This window comes from Erigeron canadensis, chromosome 2, assembly GCF_010389155.1.
Source record: "Erigeron canadensis isolate Cc75 chromosome 2, C_canadensis_v1, whole genome shotgun sequence".
NCBI lineage: Eukaryota > Viridiplantae > Streptophyta > Magnoliopsida > Asterales > Asteraceae > Erigeron > Erigeron canadensis.
The window spans coordinates 23539308-23560605 of record NC_057762.1 but is presented as its reverse complement, the minus strand read 5'-3'; the positions used below and the strand labels follow the sequence as shown (position 1 = coordinate 23560605).

The following is a 21298-nucleotide window of genomic DNA, read 5'->3' as shown; positions in this document are numbered from 1 at the left end:
GATATAAAACTTGCAGGGGCTGAAAATGTAAAATGCAAAAAGTAAGAATTATAAATATAAAATATGTAAGGGCTAAATTTGTAAAATTTAAATTACAAAAATTAACAAAAAAAAAGAAAGATAGTGGGTACTGAGGAGGGGTAGAACCTTGACCTTTAATCCATTGGGATGCATCCTAGACCAATCCTTCTACTTTAGATGTTATATAATAAGCCTATGTTGTCTAGTCCACCTGGTCGATGACACTTCAGGTTTACTCAAGATCTTGAGTTCGAGCTTTAGGGATGACAACCTTGGGATTTTTTCTTTCGGATACTTGTAACAGCTCATGGTCAATATCTTATTGTCTATAGTACATGCAAGACTTTACCATTACACTATGAAGTTTTCCTGATGTCGTATACCGACTGAAAGTTCGGAAACAAAAGATGTTATATAATTATAATATTTCATTTGAATATGATTAATATGACTAATTTATATGTCTAAAGATATGCATAAAAGAGAGATCAAGACATATGGTAAGATCAAAAATAGAGACGATGAAAAAGAATGAATGAAAAACATATATCATGTAAAATGGTTTTGGTATGCAGAAAAAACAAAAAATGCAATGTTCATTCCTCGTGTTGTTAATGGTATAGTTAATGGTAATGTAATGTAAGGGGCAAGGGTGTAGGCGACTTGTTTTATCGGCAAGAAGCATCGGCAATTCGGCTACACTATAGCACGTGAATCGGCTTGTATCGGCAAGTTCAATCGGCAAGCATTGGCAAGAGCAATCGGCTAGTTTTGGCCGATGAAAATGAACGTTGGGCAAGGTCACGTGGCCATTCTTGGCATGTGGGAGCGTGTACTTTTGTTTTTTTTTTAAACTTTCCCCCCTCAACTTCTACATATATACAACTTTTTACACTAAAACACATTTTATTCATATTAAGAAAACACATTTTACACTAAAAAAACACATAATTAAAATAGACAATACATGATAAAAACACGAAATACACCGGGTACGATTATTCATCATCATCATTTTTGCTTGACATACTTCCCAAGCCATAGTAAGCGTAATCGTCTAGCCACCACTTGTCATGTTGTGGGCATTAAACTTCCCACGTGATTTTGCCTTCCCCACAATTATCATGGTACGATTCGGCCCAAGTGCACTGGTCACCCAACCTATGACCGGCCTTAAAAACATCGTCGACCACACTCTTGAAGTTGTTGATTTCCCCTTGTAGAAATGAAGAATAGTGCTCTTCGTGCTTTGAAACGTTGCGGCCTGACGCTTGTATTGCCTCTACCTTTTGCTCGCATCGTCGTCTTTTCTCCCTCAGGTATCCCATGACTCCAGAGAGTTCAGTTTGAAGAAGGGTGTCCTCTTTGATATCAGCCATGATTCGTGTCTTCATTTCATCTTCGGTCAGACGAGGTTGGTGGACATTCTTTTTTGATGAGGATGCCATTTGGTTAGAAAGAATGCGTTTATAGAATGATGAAAATATATGATGAAAATGTAACTGAATTGAGGTCTGTGTTTGTATTTATAGAGTGACAATACAACTAGCCGTTTAGGGACTGGAAGTGTAAATATATTTAATTTTTTGGCCATTTAAGGGACTAAAAGTGTAAATATATAAATTCTGCCGTTGGAGGGATTAAATGTGTAGATATTTTGAATTTTGAACGTCGGATGAGCGTCTTGTAGTTCTCTTTAAATAGTGGGTCCTTCATCTGGAACATTATCTCAAACACAAACTTTTAACCATCTGAAAATGTCTTCTTCATCAAATAAAATGACGGTTGATCAAGTGAATGAGGGTATCATGGCTGATATCCTCGACCAACAAAGGGTCAAAGAGGAACTCCTTGTTGTTATGCAAAAACTTAACGAGAAGAAACAATGGTGTCGAGAAGAAATCGATTACATACGAACCGGGTATTGTACTGATCTTGAGGGCCAATACTTTACTTATTTGCAGGGGAAGATCGATAAGATTACAATTGCTGTGCAAGAAATTGCTTCCGCCGTCATGACTTTGGACCATCTGATCATATGGGCTAAAGCAATGAATAATTTCCGTTGTTGAATTGTTCTGAAATACTATCATGTTGTATGTTTTTCTTTAATAAGTTTGTAATGTTTTTAAATTATGAATAAATTTTTGTTGTTATTAAGTAGTCAAAGGGTCAGGTCGCCTCAAAATCCAACACCTCGTCAACAAAACATCCTCTTCTTTAGTCTACTGATGATGCGGCATTTGGATGTGATGAATGAAATGATTTGATAAAGAGATAAAGGATTTGAGATAATATTGTTAGAAAGTATGTGTATGTATATATAGAGGTTGGAAAAGGAAAAAAAAAGTCTAGACGCTTCTAACGTTCGAATTTAACTAAAAAAAAAAACGATAACTCCCAACGTTCACTAGCATCGGCCAAAACTACCCAATGTTTTATTTGTGTTTTTAGGGTTGATTTGGTAATATATTATAGCCACAAAATTGGCAAGTTTTACACTACACCACCACATATGGCAAGAATTTGACTATTTTTTGCTACACCACTTGTCAAGCATCCATTGGCTTATTTTTTTTTGCCAAACTTGCCAATTTGTCAATTTTGTGGCACTACACCCTTGCCCCTAACGTGTTAGATGTTAGAATATGAACACATACATAACCATATAATCACGAGTAAGCGCAACGGAAAAAATCGAAACATATATGCAATCAAATTAATTAACAAAGACTAGAATTGAGTCGTGTACCTTATGCAAGCTCCAATAAAAATAATAATAACAAGATTATTATTAATGCTTAGGGTTTAAAGCAAAACCCTCTACGATCGCACACTAGACACCCCGAACAACGTATGCTAGTACTCGATCACAAACCAAACAAACCTTTTGCTTGAACCTTCAACTTCAAATTCGAAACCCCTCAAAAAGAAGGATTTTCGGCCACTTCAAAGCAAGGAAGAAAAAGGAGAGAATTTGCTTATGTGAAAAAGTATGTGAAAAACCTAGAATTAAGCCTTTTTAACCTAGAATTAAGCCTTAGAATTAAGCCTTTATTTATAGGACTTAATTAGGTTTTCTTAGCTTGAAAAATAAGCTACATAAAGGCTTAAACAAGCCTTCATTTAGCCGTCCCCCATGATGGACTTTAGGTCCAAGTCCATTTTCGATTTTCACATTTTAATCCTCCTCTTTAATCAGTTAAATATAATTAACCCATTAATTATGTTTAATTAATCATTTCGTGATCAAACTAATTAATATATTACTTTAATATATCAATTAATATTATCGAGTTACCGTGTCATTTCGTGTGACCCCGTAGGCTTAAATATTCCCGGACATGCGATTTATAATAAAATGATCACACTCTAACAGCTCCCACTTGAGCATGTTATTATAAAGGCAATAACATTGGTTGGCGTCTAGCAACACTCCAATGCTCCCGGAAATATTTAAGAATAGATTCTTAAATTGCCAAGTTGAAATGATTTAGTCTTTAATATCCCTTTGTTCAGATACCCTTGTTAAATATGAATATGGATCAATGTCATTTCATAATTTAACGATTATGTTTCTCATTTCTACAATTAATTAAGATTACCAAATTAGTCAAGACCTCCTCTTGAGTTCATTTGGGTATGGCCATACAAACATCTTAATTAATTAATGAGGGCGCCAAATGATATCATACTTCAGTTGCAAATTGAAGGAACAAATCCTGTATTGACTACAAGTGTCTGGCCCTGTCGTTTCTTAACATTTCTGAAAATAGCCCTTTATTACTGCCTTGTTTAGGACAGATAGGAACTATATCAAGAAATGCAATCCACACATGCATAACTCACTTGTATCTCAAGTCAAAGGATAAATAAAGTAACCATTTCACGAATTTCATTTAATGACGCCGATCCATAAAATGACAATTCGTTCTGTGGGGTAAGTCCAATATTCACCTTTTGAATATCATGTGAGTTTGGTACGATCCACCATCTTCAAAATATTCCCTTAAATATTTTCACCAATCTCTCACAATTGTCTTACTTTAATTATATTCCCATATAATTAATCGGCAATCGACATTTAGAATATTCAACTAATATTCATGGATTTAAACATGCAAATATAGAACACAATTATTATAAAAATGAAACCACTTATACCGCGTATAAAAATTCATTTATTAAAAATAACAATTGTTTAACATCCCATTATCCAAATACCAATCACAGATTTACATGATATAACTTAGCAATATCTAAGACCTAAGCCTTCTGCATGCTTGTTGAGCTCTCCCTTTGACAATGCCTTTTGTAAAAGGATTCGCCAAGTTATTATATGTGTGAACTTTGAGTAAATTGATTTCACGTGATTCGATTTGCTCTCGAACATAGTGATATCTCCTTTGGTAATGTCTGACACCTTTTTGAACCCGAGGTTCATTGGCAATGACAAGTGCTCCAGAATTGTCACAGTACAGATCCATAGGTATATTATTTGATGGCATCACATCAAGCCCAGAAATAAACTTTCTGATCCAGACAGCTTCCATTGCTGCATCCGAAGCAGCTATATACTCAGACTCTGTAGCAGACATAGCAACGACAGATTGTTTCTTACTCTTCCAATCTACTGCTCCTCCATTTAAAATGAAGACATTCCCTGACTGAGACTTGGTATCATCCTTATCAGTCTGAAATCCAGCATCACAGTATCCAGTGACTTTAAGCTCTTGATCTGGATTTCCTCCACACACCAAAAACAATTCTTTAGTAGCATGCACGTACTTAAGAATGTTTTTCACAGCAGTCCAATGATCCTCTCCGGGATTTTGCTGATATCGGCTTACTATATTTTGTGCGAACGCAATGTCAGGTCTAGTGCATCTAACTGCATACATGATAGATCCCACCGCCGAAGCATAAGAGACTCTCTTCATACGCTCCACCTCTTCAGGTGTAGAAGCACCATTCTTGTTGGATAAATTAAGTCCTTCTTGCATAGGCAAGTTCCCGCGCTTAGAATTTTCCATCTTGAATCTCTTCAAGATCTTATCTATATACGCACTTTGACTTAATCCGATCAACCGTTTACTTCTATCTCTATAGATTTTGATTCCAAGTATGAATGCTACTTCACCCAAGTCTTTCATAGCAAAACATTTTCCAAGATAAGATTTAACGTCTTTCAACATTGGAATATGATTTCTTATCATCAATATGTCATCGACATACAAGACAAGGAAAGTAACATTACTCCCACTAGCTTTGCGATATACACATGGCTCATCAGGATTCTGAACAAAATCAAACTTTTTGATCTCTTCATCAAACCTTTTATTCCAACTCCTTGATGCTTGCTTTAGTCCATAAATGGACCTTTGAAGCTTGCATACTTTGTTGGGATGTTTTGGATCGACAAAACCTTCAGGTTGGTTTATATAGACTTCCTCGTCTAGAAAACCATTCAAGAAAGCGGTTTTGACATCCATTTGCCATATCTCAAAGTCATAGTACGCTGCTATGGCTAAGATGATCCTAATAGCTCTAATGTCCGCAACCGGAGAAAAGGTTTCCTCATAATCAACTCCAAAAAGTTGAGTATAACCTTTCGCCACAAGACGAGCTTTATAGGTGTGTATATTTCCATCCATGTCGGTCTTCTTCTTGAAGATCCACTTGCACCCAACGGTTCTACCATTTGGTGGAAGATCAACCAAGCTCCAGACTTGATTGTCTTTCATGGATTTCATTTCCACATTCGCAGCTTCAAGCCATTTTTTAGATTCTGGATCTGATAATGCAACATTGAAATTAGGAGGTTCATTCAAATCTCCTACTATGTGTTCTTCAGACTCAATCATAAGGTTTAATCTATCACGAGCACATATTGTCCTTGAGGACCTACGAAGTGGAATCGCTTCATCTTCAACTTGAAGTTCATCTTGAGATTCATCTCTTTGAACATTCCCCCCCCCCCCCCCAAGTTGAAGATTGCTAGTATCTTTAGAAGTTGACACATCTTCTTGATGCTCATCAAGTTCAACAATCCTCCCACTATATTCTTGAGATATGAGTTTCTCCTCAAAGAACTCAGCATATCGATGAACCTTGACAGTGTTTTCCATAGGAAAGTAGAAGTAGTAACCCATCGTTTCCTTTGGGTATCCTACAAAGATGCACTTGACAGATCTAGGTGCAAGCTTGTCAGGCATATCTCGTTTCACGAGTGCCTCACATCCCCAGACTTTTAAGTAAGACAAATGAGGAACACTTCCATGCCACAATTCATGCGGTGTCTTATCAACTTTCTTAGTTGGAACCATATTGAGAATGCGAACAGCAGTCTCAAGGGCATAATCCCAAAACGAAAAAGGAAGAGTCGTATGATTCATCATTGATCAAACCATTTCCAACAAGGTTCGATTCCTCCTCTCCGAAACACCATTGTGTTGAGGAGTATATGGAGGAGTAAGCTGTTGAACCCACAAGTGATGTGTCATATTTTATACCATTTCCCACGTGACTTTAGAACCAATTATTCGTCATTTTGATAGTTTTATATCCAACTTTCGATGCTTTGAAGGTGTGTTGAGTGTTTTCAGGTTGGAAATTGATTAGACGAATGAATTGGTCGATTTTGATGAGTTAAGGAAGAAACGGGAGAAAGATTCGGGTGAAATCGAGCGAAAGACGAAGAAAACGAATTCTGGAAGTTGTAACTGCTGTTAGCCCAGTAACGGCCGTTACATAGGTGGTTTGTGGTTTCTCCTGTAACTGGCAGTTAAAAAACTAACGACCGTTAGAAATCAACTAAAGAGTAACGGCTGTTACCCCAGTAACCCCCGTTAGACCTCAAGTATAATACTAACGGCCGTTAGCCCACTAACGGCCGATACACGCGTGTTTTGTACAAAGGATTAGTTAGGGTTCTGCACTTTTGGACGATTTCATAACACAATTTTGATAGTTTTTCATATACTTAGGAATACTTTGGAGCAACCAAGTGATTAGGGTTTCGATTATTTTCAGCTTTTGATTGTAATCATCATTGCTACCGGATTATCATCATTCATTTGGTATAATATGATTTCCTCTCTATTTGTTTGTTCTTGCATTTCTAATATGAATAGCTAAATCTTTAGCACCCGCTTGGGTAGTAAGCATTTCATAGGGGTTGAATTGATGTTGCTTGCAAATGTTGAACAAGGTTTATATGTTTAATCGAAGATCCACATTTATTTGGATTTAAATATTGTTTTTAACTTTTATATTAATTGATTGATAATTGTAATTAGAAGTTCGGGAGAAATCTATGTCATTGTCAATTGATTTATGAAATGGTTAATCGGTCTGTAATTAACCTGAAATCGTTGGAGTTCGGGAGAAATCAACGATGAAGATTAAAAACAATTAAATTCATTTCGAATGTGTAAACGTCTATGATAGAGGGATCTGATTAGGCGAATAAGCAGTTCGGGAGAAAGCTTTCAAAAGATTAAATCATAAAATCAACTCAGGATTTAATGCTTAACTGTTTAGAGGAGAAATTACGTGCGGGAGCAATAATTATCTATTTAGCAGTTAAAGTTTCAAGTATAACGGGAGTTCATCTTGTCTACTTTTTGAGTCGTTCAACAAATGCAAGTAATATTTAGACCCGATGATTGGCATGTGAGCTTATCCAAGTAGGTGTTCATTTTTAAATCTGTGTTAAGATTCAACCAATCAAATACTCTTTGCGATTAATCCTACGGGATTACTGACTTTCTTCACTAACTTTGCAACGTGACAATTCGGTCACAAAACCCCCTTTTTAATCTGAATCACTTTACTATGACAATTGCTTATTAAGTCCTTGTGTTCGACCTCGGTTTACCAAGTCAACTATATTGCATACGAACGGGTTCACTGCCCGTAAGTGTGTAGTAGTCAGTAGCTAGGTATTTCGTGTTCATAAATTTAAGACTAGAAAATACACATCAACAAGATTTAAGATAATCTTTAAACTCTTGACTTAAGTATTCACCACCTCGATCCGAACGAAGGATCTTGATGGTTTTACCGAGTTGATTCACCACTTCACTCTTAAATTCCTTGAATGTTTCAAAGACTTCATGTTTATGCTTAATCAAGTAAACATAACCATAACGACTGAAATCATCCGTAAAAGTGACGAAATAGCTAGCACCTTTCCTTGACACATGTCTAAATGGGCCACATACATCCGAATGTATTAGTCCAAGTAGATCTTTAGCCCTTTCCGATTTATTTTGAAAAGGTTTCCTTGTCATTTTGCCAGAAACACAAGATACGCATTTTTCAAATGATTCATCATTTGTTTGCAAGACACCATCCCTTTGAAGTCTTTCAATGTGTTTCTTGCCAACATGAGCAAGTCGACAATGCCAAAGATAAGTCGAGTCCGAATTGGGCTTGACTCGTTTGCTAACATTATACATTGAATTATCCTTTGAATCACAACCACGCATATCAATTTCATAAATACCATCACAAGCAATAGCATCAAAATAATGAACATTATTTCGAGAAACTGAAATACCAATATCATTAAAGACATTAACGAATCCGTTGTTTTTCAACAAAGAAACTAAAATAACACCTCTAGTAATAGAAGGTGCATAATGACAATCGTTCAAAACAATTATTAAACCACTACGTAAAACCAAATGATAATGTCCGATTTCTTCTACAGCTGCTGGTAGGCCATTTCCCACGAACAGTTGCAAAGATCCCGGTTTCAGTTTCTTTCCCTTTCTAAGCCCCTGTAATGAATTACAAATATGAGTACCACACCCAGTGTCGTAAACCCATGAATTCCGCTTAGAAAATGAATACAATTCAATGGTGAAGAATATACCTGAAGTCCCGGACGTACCGGGCTGCTTCTTCTTCAACTCAGCAAGATACTTGGGACAATTCCGCTTCCAATGACCCACTTCATTACAATGGTAACAAGGTAGGTTCTTAGCGGGATGTTCCTTCTTCGCTGGAGGGGTCTTCTTAGGTTTAGGAGCAGCAGCAATTTGCTTTCCTTTACCTTCAGCCTTGCCCTTTCCCTTCGGTTGTTTGCCTTTTTGGACCTTTCCCCCTTTGATCATGAGAACATTGGGAGTAGCAGTTTTCTTTGGCAACTTCTTTTCAAACTCATTAGCCATGGCAAGAAGTTCCATAACGGTTTTATCCATGCTATGCATAGTATAATTGCGTCCAAACTCTTCAAAATCCTTAGATAAGGACTTGAGAATCAGACCAATTTGTACTTGCTTTGCATAAGGATAATTCAACCTCTCCAACTGCTCAAAATATCCTTTCATCTTAAGGATATGAGCGCTCACCGGTGTTCCTTCTTCATGTCGCAAGTCATGAAGTACATCGATAAGATCGAATAACTCCACGCCAGCTTGCTTCTCGAACATAGACTTGAGTTCAGTAAGCATATCACATGGAAATGAATGCTCAAATTGCTTTTGTAGGTCAGCATTCATGCTTCCCAACATTAGACAAGCGACCTCATTATGTCTATCATATGCAGCAGCATAATCCGCTAATGCTTCATTAGAAGCATTGGCAGCAGGAGCAACGGGTCTTGGCTCTTCAAGGACTTGGTATTTCCTCCCAGCTCTCAAAACGATCCTGAGCTGACGATACCAATCATTGAAATTCGGCCCAGAAAGCTTTTCCCTTTCCAACATCGACCTAAATGCCGATTGATGTATGTTTTGAGTGGTATTGTTTGTTGCCATCTACAAAACAGATAAAAGTTCAATTATCAGTATTCCGATAATTATCCTTAAGAAATGTAATTTTACCCTTGTTAAATTCATCTAACAAATTACTTTCACTAAGGCTAGGATCCAACTTGACATACAATCATTTCATCAGTTGATCTGCTAGAAATGACAGTATTCAAAAGGTAATCGAGAATCGATAATTGCATTCATGCAACTCCTAGAATTATGGGACTTACAACAACACTGTAAAGGGGTATTAAGTGCTTTGTAAACATGTTTCGTCCCATCTTATGCCACGGGTTAAGGTCTCACCTCTTAACTCGTTTTAAGTCACCCAATTAAGAACATGTAGATAGTCCACCGCTGTCTCACAACGAGTGGTAATCCACCTTGAAGAGATACAATTCACCTACGTCTCACGTAGAGCAAAAAGCACTGGCAAGTGTTCTTAGCAAAGTGGGTGGCATTGACTTAACTTTAAATGGGTAATGCATTTGATATGAATCACAAGTTTATGTTTGAAGACTCATGCATAATCTTCAAAACATAATATTTAATAAAATTATTTGTATAGTCTTACAACACAAGAGAGCTCGGTAGCTCCATTTGAACGCACAAAGAAGCGCAAGGGCAAAGGTTTGCGATGAACGCAATTAAAAACCCGCCCTTTTAGAAGGCTAGCGTCCTCCGACTTATACCTCTCTTAGAGTTTGTTCAAATGGGTGAGCCGGTGTATCTCAAGGTTGCAAGACTCCAATTTTATTAATGAAATCTCTATTTCGATAGTTCTTAGTCAAGTTTATTTCAAAAACCAATTTTTGCATTACTTTTATACAACTTATAAACAATACAAAAATTAATAAACTTACTAATTTCCGAACTACTTAATCAAGTAACAAGTTAAGGTAGGCCACTTAAACATGGTCACTATGGTTCATGCATATGTTTAAACCCGGCTCCCCCTTCCGAAGAAGAGGACCACATGCATCAAGTTACCTTGATTGCGTAAGCCTTTAAACAAAATAACTAACAATTAGCACATAAACACATAAAACATGCTGACTGGGAATTTCTAGTGGCTTCACGACCAGTTTAAGCCTGTTTCTGGTCCGAGTCAGCTTTTGACCAGAACTACAAAGTTGTATCCCTATGAGTCGACAATCTACAGTTCGAATTTGGGCTTCTAACTCATTACCGATTAATTGATATGGAGTTTTTAGTAAACTGTCGCACATCAGGAAATTTACACGAAAAATTCACATTGTCACATAATTATCTAATAATCAACCCTAATTATTGGATCATATGCTTTGCAAAATATATCTCTATATATCGAGTAAAATCACAATAAATTTTGCATGAATTTCTTGTGATTTTACTATTATTTAACAACTTTAAATAATCAAGATACACATAATCATACAATTCATCACATAAATCATGTCAATTCACAATTCAAAACTTGCTTGAGGATTTCAATCTCCATTGAATGAGGTTGAAATTATAATTAAACAAAAACCTTAACTTTTATTTAATCAAGATCCGATTTAGTTAATTAAAATAAGAAAAAAAACCTTTTAATTATTTAACAATTAATTAAAATCAACCAACCCTTAAACCCCCTTCAAGTTTTGATCTTTGTAATTAATAGATCACATATGTAGCTCGTGATACCACTCTTAGAATATGAACACATACATAACCATATAATCACGAGTAAGCACAACGGAAAAAATCGAAACATATATGCAATCAAATTAATTAACAAAGACTAGAATTGAGTCGTGTACCTTATGCAAGCTCCAATAAAAATAATAATAACAAGATTATTATTAATGCTTAGGGTTTAAAGCAAAACCCCTCTACGATAGCACACTAGACACTCCGAACAACGTATGCTAGTACTCGATCACAAACCAAACAAACCTTTTGCTTGAACCTTCAACTTCAAAGTCAAAACCCCTCAAAAAGAAGGATTTTCGGCCACTTCAAAGCAAGGAAGAAAAAAGAGAGAATTTGCTTATGTGAAAAAGTATGTGAAAAACCTAGAATTAAGCCTCTATTTATAGGACTTAATTAGGTTTTCTTAGCTTGAAAAATAAGCTACATAAAGGCTTAAACAAGCCTTCATTTAGCCGTCCCCCATGATGGACTTTAGGTCCAAGTCCATTTTCGATTTTCACATTTTAATCCTCCACTTTAATCAATTAAATATAATTAACCCCTTAATTATGTTTAATTAATCATTTCGTGATCAAAGTAATTAATATATTACTTTAATATATTAATTAATATTATTGAGTTACCGTGTCATTTCGTGTGACCCCGTAGGCTTAAATTATTCCCGGACATGCGATTTATAATAAAATGATCACACTCCAACATTAGATTGTTTGGTACAATTGCTTTATGATTATTTAATTACCCACAAAAGGTTACCAGTTTGTTTCATATACTCAGTATACTTGGAAATGTAGGGATGACCCGAAAATCCCAAGTCCTGAGTCCCGTCCCGGTACTGTTCCGATCCTGGTACCGGGAAGTGGTACCGAGTCCCAAGTGGGATCGGGACCGGTATTAGAATTTGATGGTTTTCGGGATTGAGACCGGGACGGGACCCGAAAAATCCCACGAACTACGGGATTTCCCGGTACCGTCCCGATACCGTCCCGATCCCGCCTTATTTGGGACCGGGACCGGTACCACATTTTTGAGATTTTTGGGACCGGTACCGTCGATACCAGGACTGGTACGGAACGGGACCGGTCCCACGCCCATCCCTATGGAAATGTTACTCCACAAATCCCTACCGTGATATATGTTCAATGGACTTACTAAAGGTACTTTAAAAAAGTATTCATGTTAATGCAAAATGTACGTTAGATACACTGTATATTATAGAGAATTTTTTAACCATATGTTTATTATCTATATTTTATGAACTTAATTTAATCGAAAGTGAACCCATTTTGAAAGCTAGAGTCATGTTTATCACAACTTTCATGAACAAAAAGTAACATATAAATTCTCTAACTTTAACGGGTCTAAATTTGCAAGTAGATATGTAAGCCTTGTCATCAATTTTCCTGCCAATTTGTTCATAATCTTGACCGTCCATTTAGATTATAGTCAATTTCATTGCTTTTACTTTTCAACATACCCTACAAACTATCAAAAAAGTCATTATATTGTAACTCTCGTGGAAATTCCCTTGAACCCTCTTAGGAACCCAACTCTAACAACTCAATAAGTACATAAACACCTAAACACACACTCAAAAAAGCAAGATCTACTCAAAATAATTATATATATATAAAAAAAATATTATAAATACATCATACAATGGAAAACGTAAAAAGACCATTAGCAATGGGAAGTTGCAAGAAACATCCGAAACACCAACAATCTTCGGGCGTTTGTTCGTTGTGCTTAAGAGAAAGATTATCAAACATATCGAGTTCTTCATCGTCTCAAGCAGATTCAAAGGTTTCCTCGTCGTCTTCTTCATCGTCCATCTCTTATGTATCTTCGGTTTCCTCGTCTCTTTGCTCATCCAACGTTGCCTCTTACTTAGCATCTCCCATGCATGATGATTGTCTAAATTCACGTAGACCTTGTGATGTTGAAGGAAAAGGATACTTTTCTTTCTTGAGAAAGAGTAGGTCAATGGCTATTATAAGTGAAAAGATTGTAGAAAATGATGGAAAAAAGAAGAAAGGAGATGGATTTTGGTCAAAGTTGATAGGGTTCAAGAGAAGTAGTTTGTCTAAGGGATCAATTGGAAAGGGTTCTTCAAGACTCATGCATTCAAGAACTATGAAAGAAATGTTGACTACAAGAGTTTGACTTCTTTATTTTTTTCATTTAAAATATTATTTGCGTAGGTTATAGATATAGATGGTTCAAAAGTATTATAGAAACAAACGATTATTTTAGGGCCCAAAAAATATAAGGTATCAATATTTTGTATACTAAACTTAATATTTTAACTTTAGATTAAGTACCATTATATAATTTACATTGCAGTAAGACCCTTATTGACTTTTACATCAACATATGTATTCTTTTATTACTAGTAATTCGATAACATAAGTTAAGCTACTTTTTTTTTTGTTATTTTAATTTATATGTTAATGAAATAGGCTCCTAAAACTAACCTCGCTTAAGACCTCCATAAAACATTAAGCCCCTATCGGGTTATAGCATGTATTCTATTCATTTGTTTGTAAATGAGATCATTATTTGTTCATACATGGAGAAAGTTTACAAGTGAGTCAAAATTGTATACTCGTAATAAATAAGAAAAAGAATAATATCTTATAATTTCTTCCATGTATTTTATATTTGTGCATACACGAGCGAATGTGTTTGAGATCTTATTAAAAATGTAAAAAATATTTATAACCATTGAATTTAGATCGGCAATAGATGGTAAAAGCCGAATTTGGTACCCATGTAAAGCAACAAGAGGAGGTGGCGGCAGCTAATGATGAGTATTGCGGCGATTGACTTTTTTTTGGTATTAGCGATAGTGGTGTGTGGCTAGTATCATAAAAGTAATTGATGTAAAAGAAATAATGTAGTTATTTTAAAAATTGAGGTATCTATGTTATTAATTATTTTATTAAAGGTAATTTATATCAAAAGATAAAATGAAAACCAATAAAATATCGATAACTGCGAGAATTAATTTTTATTTAAAATGTTAAATGTAGTAGTGTCATTTACATAATGCAAATTAATTAATTATCAATTATAAATAAAATTGCACCTCTTAACGTGTGTATCATTCTTGTATCTTGTGGTTGATTAAAGCAAATAAGAATTAGCAGCAATGTTATTTTTTATACAATTTATCAACAGAGTATATATATTTTTACATAGACAATCCTATATTACATGTAAGTCATGGTGTATAGCTAGAATCCTAACAACTGCTTGTTATTACACGTTAGTCATGGTGTATAGCTAGAATACGAATAACTGCTCGTTGAGATATTGATAGTGAGATTGAACATTATAGTTGCTTATTAAGGACTACTCTTTTAATGAAACGGTGCACGACAAGTTGCAATGGATTCTAACGATGAAAACCGAGCTTCGTCAACACGACCACCAAAGCCCACACTTGCAAAAGATCAAATAGCTTCCTTCAAAAGAAAAATACTCCAACACATCAAAATGCTACAATAATACTTGCTTGTCTCTTTGTTTTCTTCGGTATGGTCCTTATTGGTCTCCTGCTAAGTAAAGCCGCAAACCTTTTAGTCGAACAACACAAACTATTGCTTACAAAAGAATTACATTTGCATCGAAGAGTTGGTATTGCAAAGACACCAAATAGCTAGGATGGAAACCAACAAAATGAGAAATAGGTTTATAATACTAGATAGTCACAATAACATAATTAATTCACACAAACGCACACTTTATCAAACAAAAATTATTCTTTACTTGTACAACCAAGCATTAATTGTAATGAGGACGTCTTTCATAGAGTTACACTACACCAAAACACAGGTGCTCCACGAACTCTATATCAAAACACATTTGTACACCGAACCACACATGTGACAATATCTTAAGACACACACATGTGACCATATCCTGACAATATCCTAAGACATACACATGTGACCATATCCTAATACACAGTTGATCCAAGAATCACATGAAACATGTGAACACCGAAATTGACATCTATAACTATAAAATGTTTTATCCCCGTCTTAAGAACATAGATATATAAGAAACCGAATACGAGAAGGTGAAGATCTACACATGTATAACAGCAGAATACGTACACAACCCAACCTAGTTATACACATGCGTATGAATCAAAGCAACGAACCCAACATAGTTATACACATGTATACGAACCGAAGCAAGGAACCCAACATAGTTATACACATGTATACGAAATTGAATATGTGTACACATTCTATGAACACAGATATACAAGAATTTGTACACATGTATACTTTGCATATTATCCACTTACACGTAAAAACAAAAAATATCCCTAAATTTTCTACCAATCAATATTGTAAAACCTAATTTGTTTCATAAACAAAAATATATCTCTAATTTGTTAGTTGATCACACGAATTTCATGGATTTTTAGTTTAAAAAAGTGATTTTGTTTTTTATGATTTGATAGCACTGTATCTTCAAAAAATAATTTTGAGAGTTTATAGGCGTGTGTTTTTGTTATAGTACTCGCATGTATCTGTGTTTCGATAGCTCTATCAGTTATTATTTCCTAATTTGAATATCCCTATTTTAACCTTTTAGTTGTCCCATGTGTTTAAATGAGTTAACTTTTATATATATATATATATGCAAAACTGCCATTGGATCTACTTACTCTAATGGTTATAATTAGTTTTGGTAGTTCTCTCTAATTTTTTAGTTCTTGTTAAATTTTTAGTTCTCACAATAACCTCACTCTATAATAATATTTAGGGGGGGGGGGGGGGGGGGGAATTAGACTTTATGTATGTTTGTCCTTGAAAAGAGAAAGGTGGTTTGATTTATAAGGTATTATAGTTATAGAGTAGATGCTACTACCCAAGACTCATGCATGTCACTATGATCCACATGATTTCTAGATGAGGGAGTCTTATCCAAAGACTCAACTCCTGCTCTTGAATACTTGTGAAATGATTGTACCTTTATACATATTATTTAGGGATAACTGCAGATAATAGAAATTAACTTTACTCGATTTCACGAAATTAACAATATCCTTTGAAAGCTTTACTTTTTAGAAAACATCTTTTGTTTATTAGCAGAAAAAGTAACATCTGACCTGGTAACCTGCTGACGTGTCAGTTTAATTTTTAATTCACAGAATTAGAAATGAACTTTGGATGAATTCACAGAATTAACAATGTTATTATTTTTAATTAACAGAATTAGAAATGAATTTTGAATGAAATCATAGAATTAGCAATGTTATTATTTTAATTAATAATAATAATAATAATAATAATAATAAACACTTTTATAAATAGTAGAATAATAATAATAATAATACAGTGAATAATTACTATATATTTTCAAATTAAATTTAATAGATAAATCAATATTTGATACTCTATTTAGCATTATATATTTCAGTCATTTAATTTTCTTGCATTTATCTTTACTTTATTTGTTCAACTGAAATCTGGATCGTCTCACTCAGTTATCAGATTGGTGAAGCTTGCGAGTCATTGTCATTGATATTGAGGTGTCTTCAGGTATCCATAGAGTTGAGAATTATATTAAAATTTACTTAAAACTTAATTTAAATATCATTATTATTATTACTATTTATAGAAGTGGTTATTATTATTATTATTATTATTATTATTATTATTATTATTAGGGATAATGACCTGTGGATGAAGTAAACTATGACAAAATGTCTATGTTATGTACTGATCTAATCGGAGTTCTATGTTATGTAACGAACTTACCAAAACTGTCTAAGTGATGCATGTTACCGGGTAATCTACAGGTAGCTGGTTACCATCCATTTTTTTAGGGGATAATGACATACGGATGTAGTGAACTATGACAAAATATCTATGTTATGTATTGATCTAATAGGGAGTCTATGTTATGTAACGAACTTACTAAAACTGTCTAAGGGATGCATGTTACAGGCTAGAGCCGATCATCAATTTTTTTCCTTTTATTTTTTAATCTTAAAAATGTATTTATTTATTTAACATATATAAATAAATATAAGTTATGGAAATATATATGTATATAAGTTCTGTAATTATACAAAAACTGTAAACACATTCATATCTTCTGGCCGCCACCTACCTCCCATTTTTCCGATCAACCCTAACACAATCATATACCAAAAAATCAAAGATCTCAAAATTTAAAATCGCATTTGAAGATTACGATCCCTTATAAGGTCAAGAACCTGAAACCAATCACTACATATATTCTCAAACATATATACATTGACACACACAAATCTAAGAGTACATATATATACAACCCACACAAACATATAATGAGAGACTAGGGGACGTATTCTTACATGGCTCCTTAAAGCATAACTTAGAATTGAAATGGGAAAGAATAACTAATTGCTAGATTTTAGTTAAAGCAACAAAACAACAAACTTAGAAGAACGCATTACAAGTTTAAAGATGAAAAGATCAAATCCCCTTGACCTCAGAATTCATCATTTCTCTTTTCGGGATATTAATAAATAATAAAATGGAAACAAGAAAATACTAGTTCTCAAATACTCGGGAGGAGTTGGAAACAATAAATAACATTCATCACTTAGACAATTTTGGTAAGTTCATTACATAACATAGACCCCTGATTAGATCAATACATAACATAGACATTTTGTCATAGTTCACTACATTCACATGTCGTTATCTCTTTAGATGGTAACCGGCTACCTGTAGATTACCCGGTAACATGCATCATTTAGACAGTTTTGGTAAGTTCGTTACATAACATAGACCTCCGATTAGATCAATACTTAACATAGACATTTTGTCATAGTTCACTACATACACAGGTCATTATCCCTTATTATTGTTGTTGTTGTTGTTGTTACGAAGAATGTTTTTTACAATACATAGTAGCGAAGGCCATAAAATTGAATAACATAATTAGATAAGAAGATATTATATGAAAAAAGAGTAGATATCCGACCTTAATTAAGATCATTATCTTAAGAAAGAAATCGGATAACTATGGAAGCTATGTTAAAGGAAAAAAGGATAAACACTAATCTTCTCAATTTGATAAAATGGAGAGCTATAATTGGTTAATAAGCTATTAGGTCAGTTGTATTTTAGTATACATAAAGATAAAGATGCCAAAAGTTAAATTAAAGTGATATAATTCTTTTGTTGAGAAGTTTAAAATCTATTATAAATCTTTTTCAATCAAAATAAATCTTTTTAAATTTTAAGGTATATATACTATCCTTAAAACTCTCCTAAGAAGTTATGATATATACAAGCTAAATTTTTATTAATCATTCTCCATCATTCCTCTCCTTTCTATCTTTAAAATAAAATCATGGTCATATAGCTTCTTAACAAAAGGAACATACGTTTTCTTTATATTATTTTAATTTAATTTTTGGTATTTTGTTCATGTTTGTTCATTATTTGATATTGAACTAGATTTTAGACCCGTGTCCAACACTGGACACGGGGCTTACGATATTATCAATATTAGATTTTCATACATTTAAGTCATAAAAGCTTATAATTTGAAGATACACGGGTCCAAATGTTATAATAATCACAGATTCATCACTGTCATTATTAGCTAAGACATATTGATAGATTTGTTTGTCGTAGTTATTCCACAAAGCACATGCTATAATAATCCCTCTATTATAGAATTTTGTGAAACCAGTTGTACTTGATATGTCGTATTTTATACCTATTTTCCACAACGAATATAGTTGTTTTAGCATGTTTAATGAGTCGTTTTTATATACAATTGGTGCGTTAAGGGTATTTGTTAGTGTTTCAGGTTAATAACAGGTACTTGAGCGTATTTCTGAAGAAAACGACATTCTTGAAGTGAAATAAGTACTTACGGATGATTATCGGGTCATTTGGATGAAGTTTGGCGAAAGTGAACAAAAGTCAAACCTGGAATCAAAATGAGCTGAGCAGCAGCTTAGAAGCTGCGCCGCGGCCTTGAAACAGTGAGCCTAAGCTGCGCAGCAGCCCCTCTAGTCTTAATCCATGCGAAGTCAACGAAAGTCTAAAGTCAACTGCAGTCAAAAGGTTAAGCTGCGCCGCAGCTGCTAAGCTGCCACGCAGCTTAAGGACGAATCTGTGCTAAAAATTAGAGAACATATAAATAGCTTGTTTATTCATTCGATAACCCTAACTTACTTACTCCAGCCGATTTTTGCATCATTTAAGGAGGTTTTTCATCAGTTTATTCATCCTTGAAGATCAAGATTACAATTGGATTATTCTCATCATTCGGTATTAGATATTTAGTCATTCTTGGAAGGATTTCTACATTCGGTACATTATGCTTTCATATACTATTGTTTGTTTTCATCTTTTCATTATGAGAGGCTAAATCTCTTTACACCCGCTTGGGTAGTAAACATGTCATAGGGTCGTTTTGAATGTTACTTGCAATCGTTGGACAAGATTTTCATGTTTAATCGAAGATCCATATTTATTTGAGTTTAAATATTGTTTTTATCTTTTATATTTATTGATTGATAATCGTAATTAGAAGTTTGGAAGAAATCTATGTCATTGTCAATTAGTTTATGAAAAGGTTAATCAGTCTATAATTAACCTAAAATTCTTGGAGTTCGGAAGAAACCAACGGTAAAGATTTTAAACAATTAAAATCATTTTGAATGTGTAAACACTTATGATAGAGGAATCTGATTAGGTGAATAAGCAGTTCGGAAGAAAGCTTTTATAGGTTAAATCGTGAAAATCGATTCAGGATCTTAATGCTTCATTGTTTTGAGTAGAAATTAAACGCGGAAGCGATAACTATATTTAGAGCAATTTAAGTGTCAAGTATAACGGAAGTTCGTCTTGTCTATCTTTTGAGTTGTTCAACAAATGCAAGTAATGTTTAGACCCGATGATTGGCATGTGAGCTGATCCTAGTGGGTGTCCCTTTTAAATTATTGTTTGAAATTCAACAACAAATATTCTCTTGCGATTAATCCTACGGGATTACTAAATTTTTCAACTAACTCTTGCAAAGTGGCAATTCGGCCACAAAACCCCCCCTTTTTTAATCTGAATCATTTTATTGTAATAATTGCTTAATAAGTCCTTGTGTTCGACCTCGTACTTACCAAGTCACTATATTGCATACGAACGGGTACACTGCCCGCAAGTGTGTAGTAGACAGTTACTAGGTATTTCGTGATATAAATTTAAAACTAGAAAATACACATCAAATTGTTGGCGCCGCTGCCGGGGACTTAGATTAAGTAGTTGTTCGTTTAATGATTCGATCCTTCCTTGCATTCATTTGTGAGGAAGTTATTTGTTTTAATAGATAGATTTTACTTTTGTTTTAGTTTTATTTTTTGTTAGTTTCTGGTGCGGTTAACGGTCTTTCTTGTGGTGCTTGTGCAGGTGCTTTGTTAGTTGATGAACACAAGAGCCTCTGGTAGACCTTTGCTTAGTCCTCAATCTAATCCAGGGAGAGCCAGAAGACGCTTACTTAGATCAAACAACACGGAGCCCTCAAACACCGACAAAATAGGTTCAGGTACTGAAAACCGTGACCACCCGGACGTAGATTTGGATCAACATTACTCGAAGAAAGGTTCAACGTCCGAGGTTCACTTAAGTGCTAAATTCTCCGAAGATAGTGGTTTGTTCAAAACTGGTGACAACTCAGAGGAAGAAGATAATCGGGATAAAACTCATTAACCGGATTCAACAGAAATTCCTCGAGCAAATCTTCAAGTAACTCAACCAGTTAGAAATAAGAGAATGGGTGATCAAGAACCGGTAAACCCCAACAACCGTCTTTAC

At 34.4% G+C, this 21298-nt stretch overlaps 2 protein-coding genes and 1 long non-coding RNA gene across 3 annotated transcripts; 1 reads left to right on the top strand and 2 right to left on the bottom strand.

Annotated features, from left to right (window-relative positions):
• Positions 1–8799: 8799 nt before the first annotated feature.
• On the bottom strand, positions 8800–9461 carry LOC122587902. Its single transcript, XM_043760054.1, has 2 exons — positions 9083–9461; positions 8800–8807 (listed from the first exon to the last, which is right to left on the bottom strand). Exons 1-2 carry the CDS (start codon positions 9459–9461, stop codon positions 8800–8802), a joined length of 387 nt encoding a protein of 128 aa, XP_043615989.1.
• A 3555-nt stretch (positions 9462–13016) lies between these two features.
• LOC122589691 lies at positions 13017–13790 on the top strand. Its single transcript, XM_043762014.1, has one exon. It carries the CDS (start codon positions 13119–13121, stop codon positions 13620–13622), a length of 504 nt encoding a protein of 167 aa, XP_043617949.1. The 5' UTR covers positions 13017–13118; the 3' UTR covers positions 13623–13790.
• An 842-nt stretch (positions 13791–14632) lies between these two features.
• Positions 14633–15286, bottom strand: LOC122590263. The gene is made up of 2 exons (XR_006322429.1): positions 15231–15286; positions 14633–15016 (listed from the first exon to the last, which is right to left on the bottom strand). It is a non-coding gene; the product is annotated as an uncharacterized LOC122590263 (long non-coding RNA).
• Positions 15287–21298: the final 6012 nt, after the last annotated feature.

What these genes read in the sequence shown, in the direction of transcription:
- LOC122587902 (XM_043760054.1), bottom strand. Translation starts at nt 9,461, where the DNA reads ATGTTCGAGAAGCAAGCTGGCGTGGAGTTATTCGATCTTATCGATGTA.
- LOC122589691 (XM_043762014.1), top strand. Translation starts at nt 13,119, where the DNA reads ATGGAAAACGTAAAAAGACCATTAGCAATGGGAAGTTGCAAGAAACAT.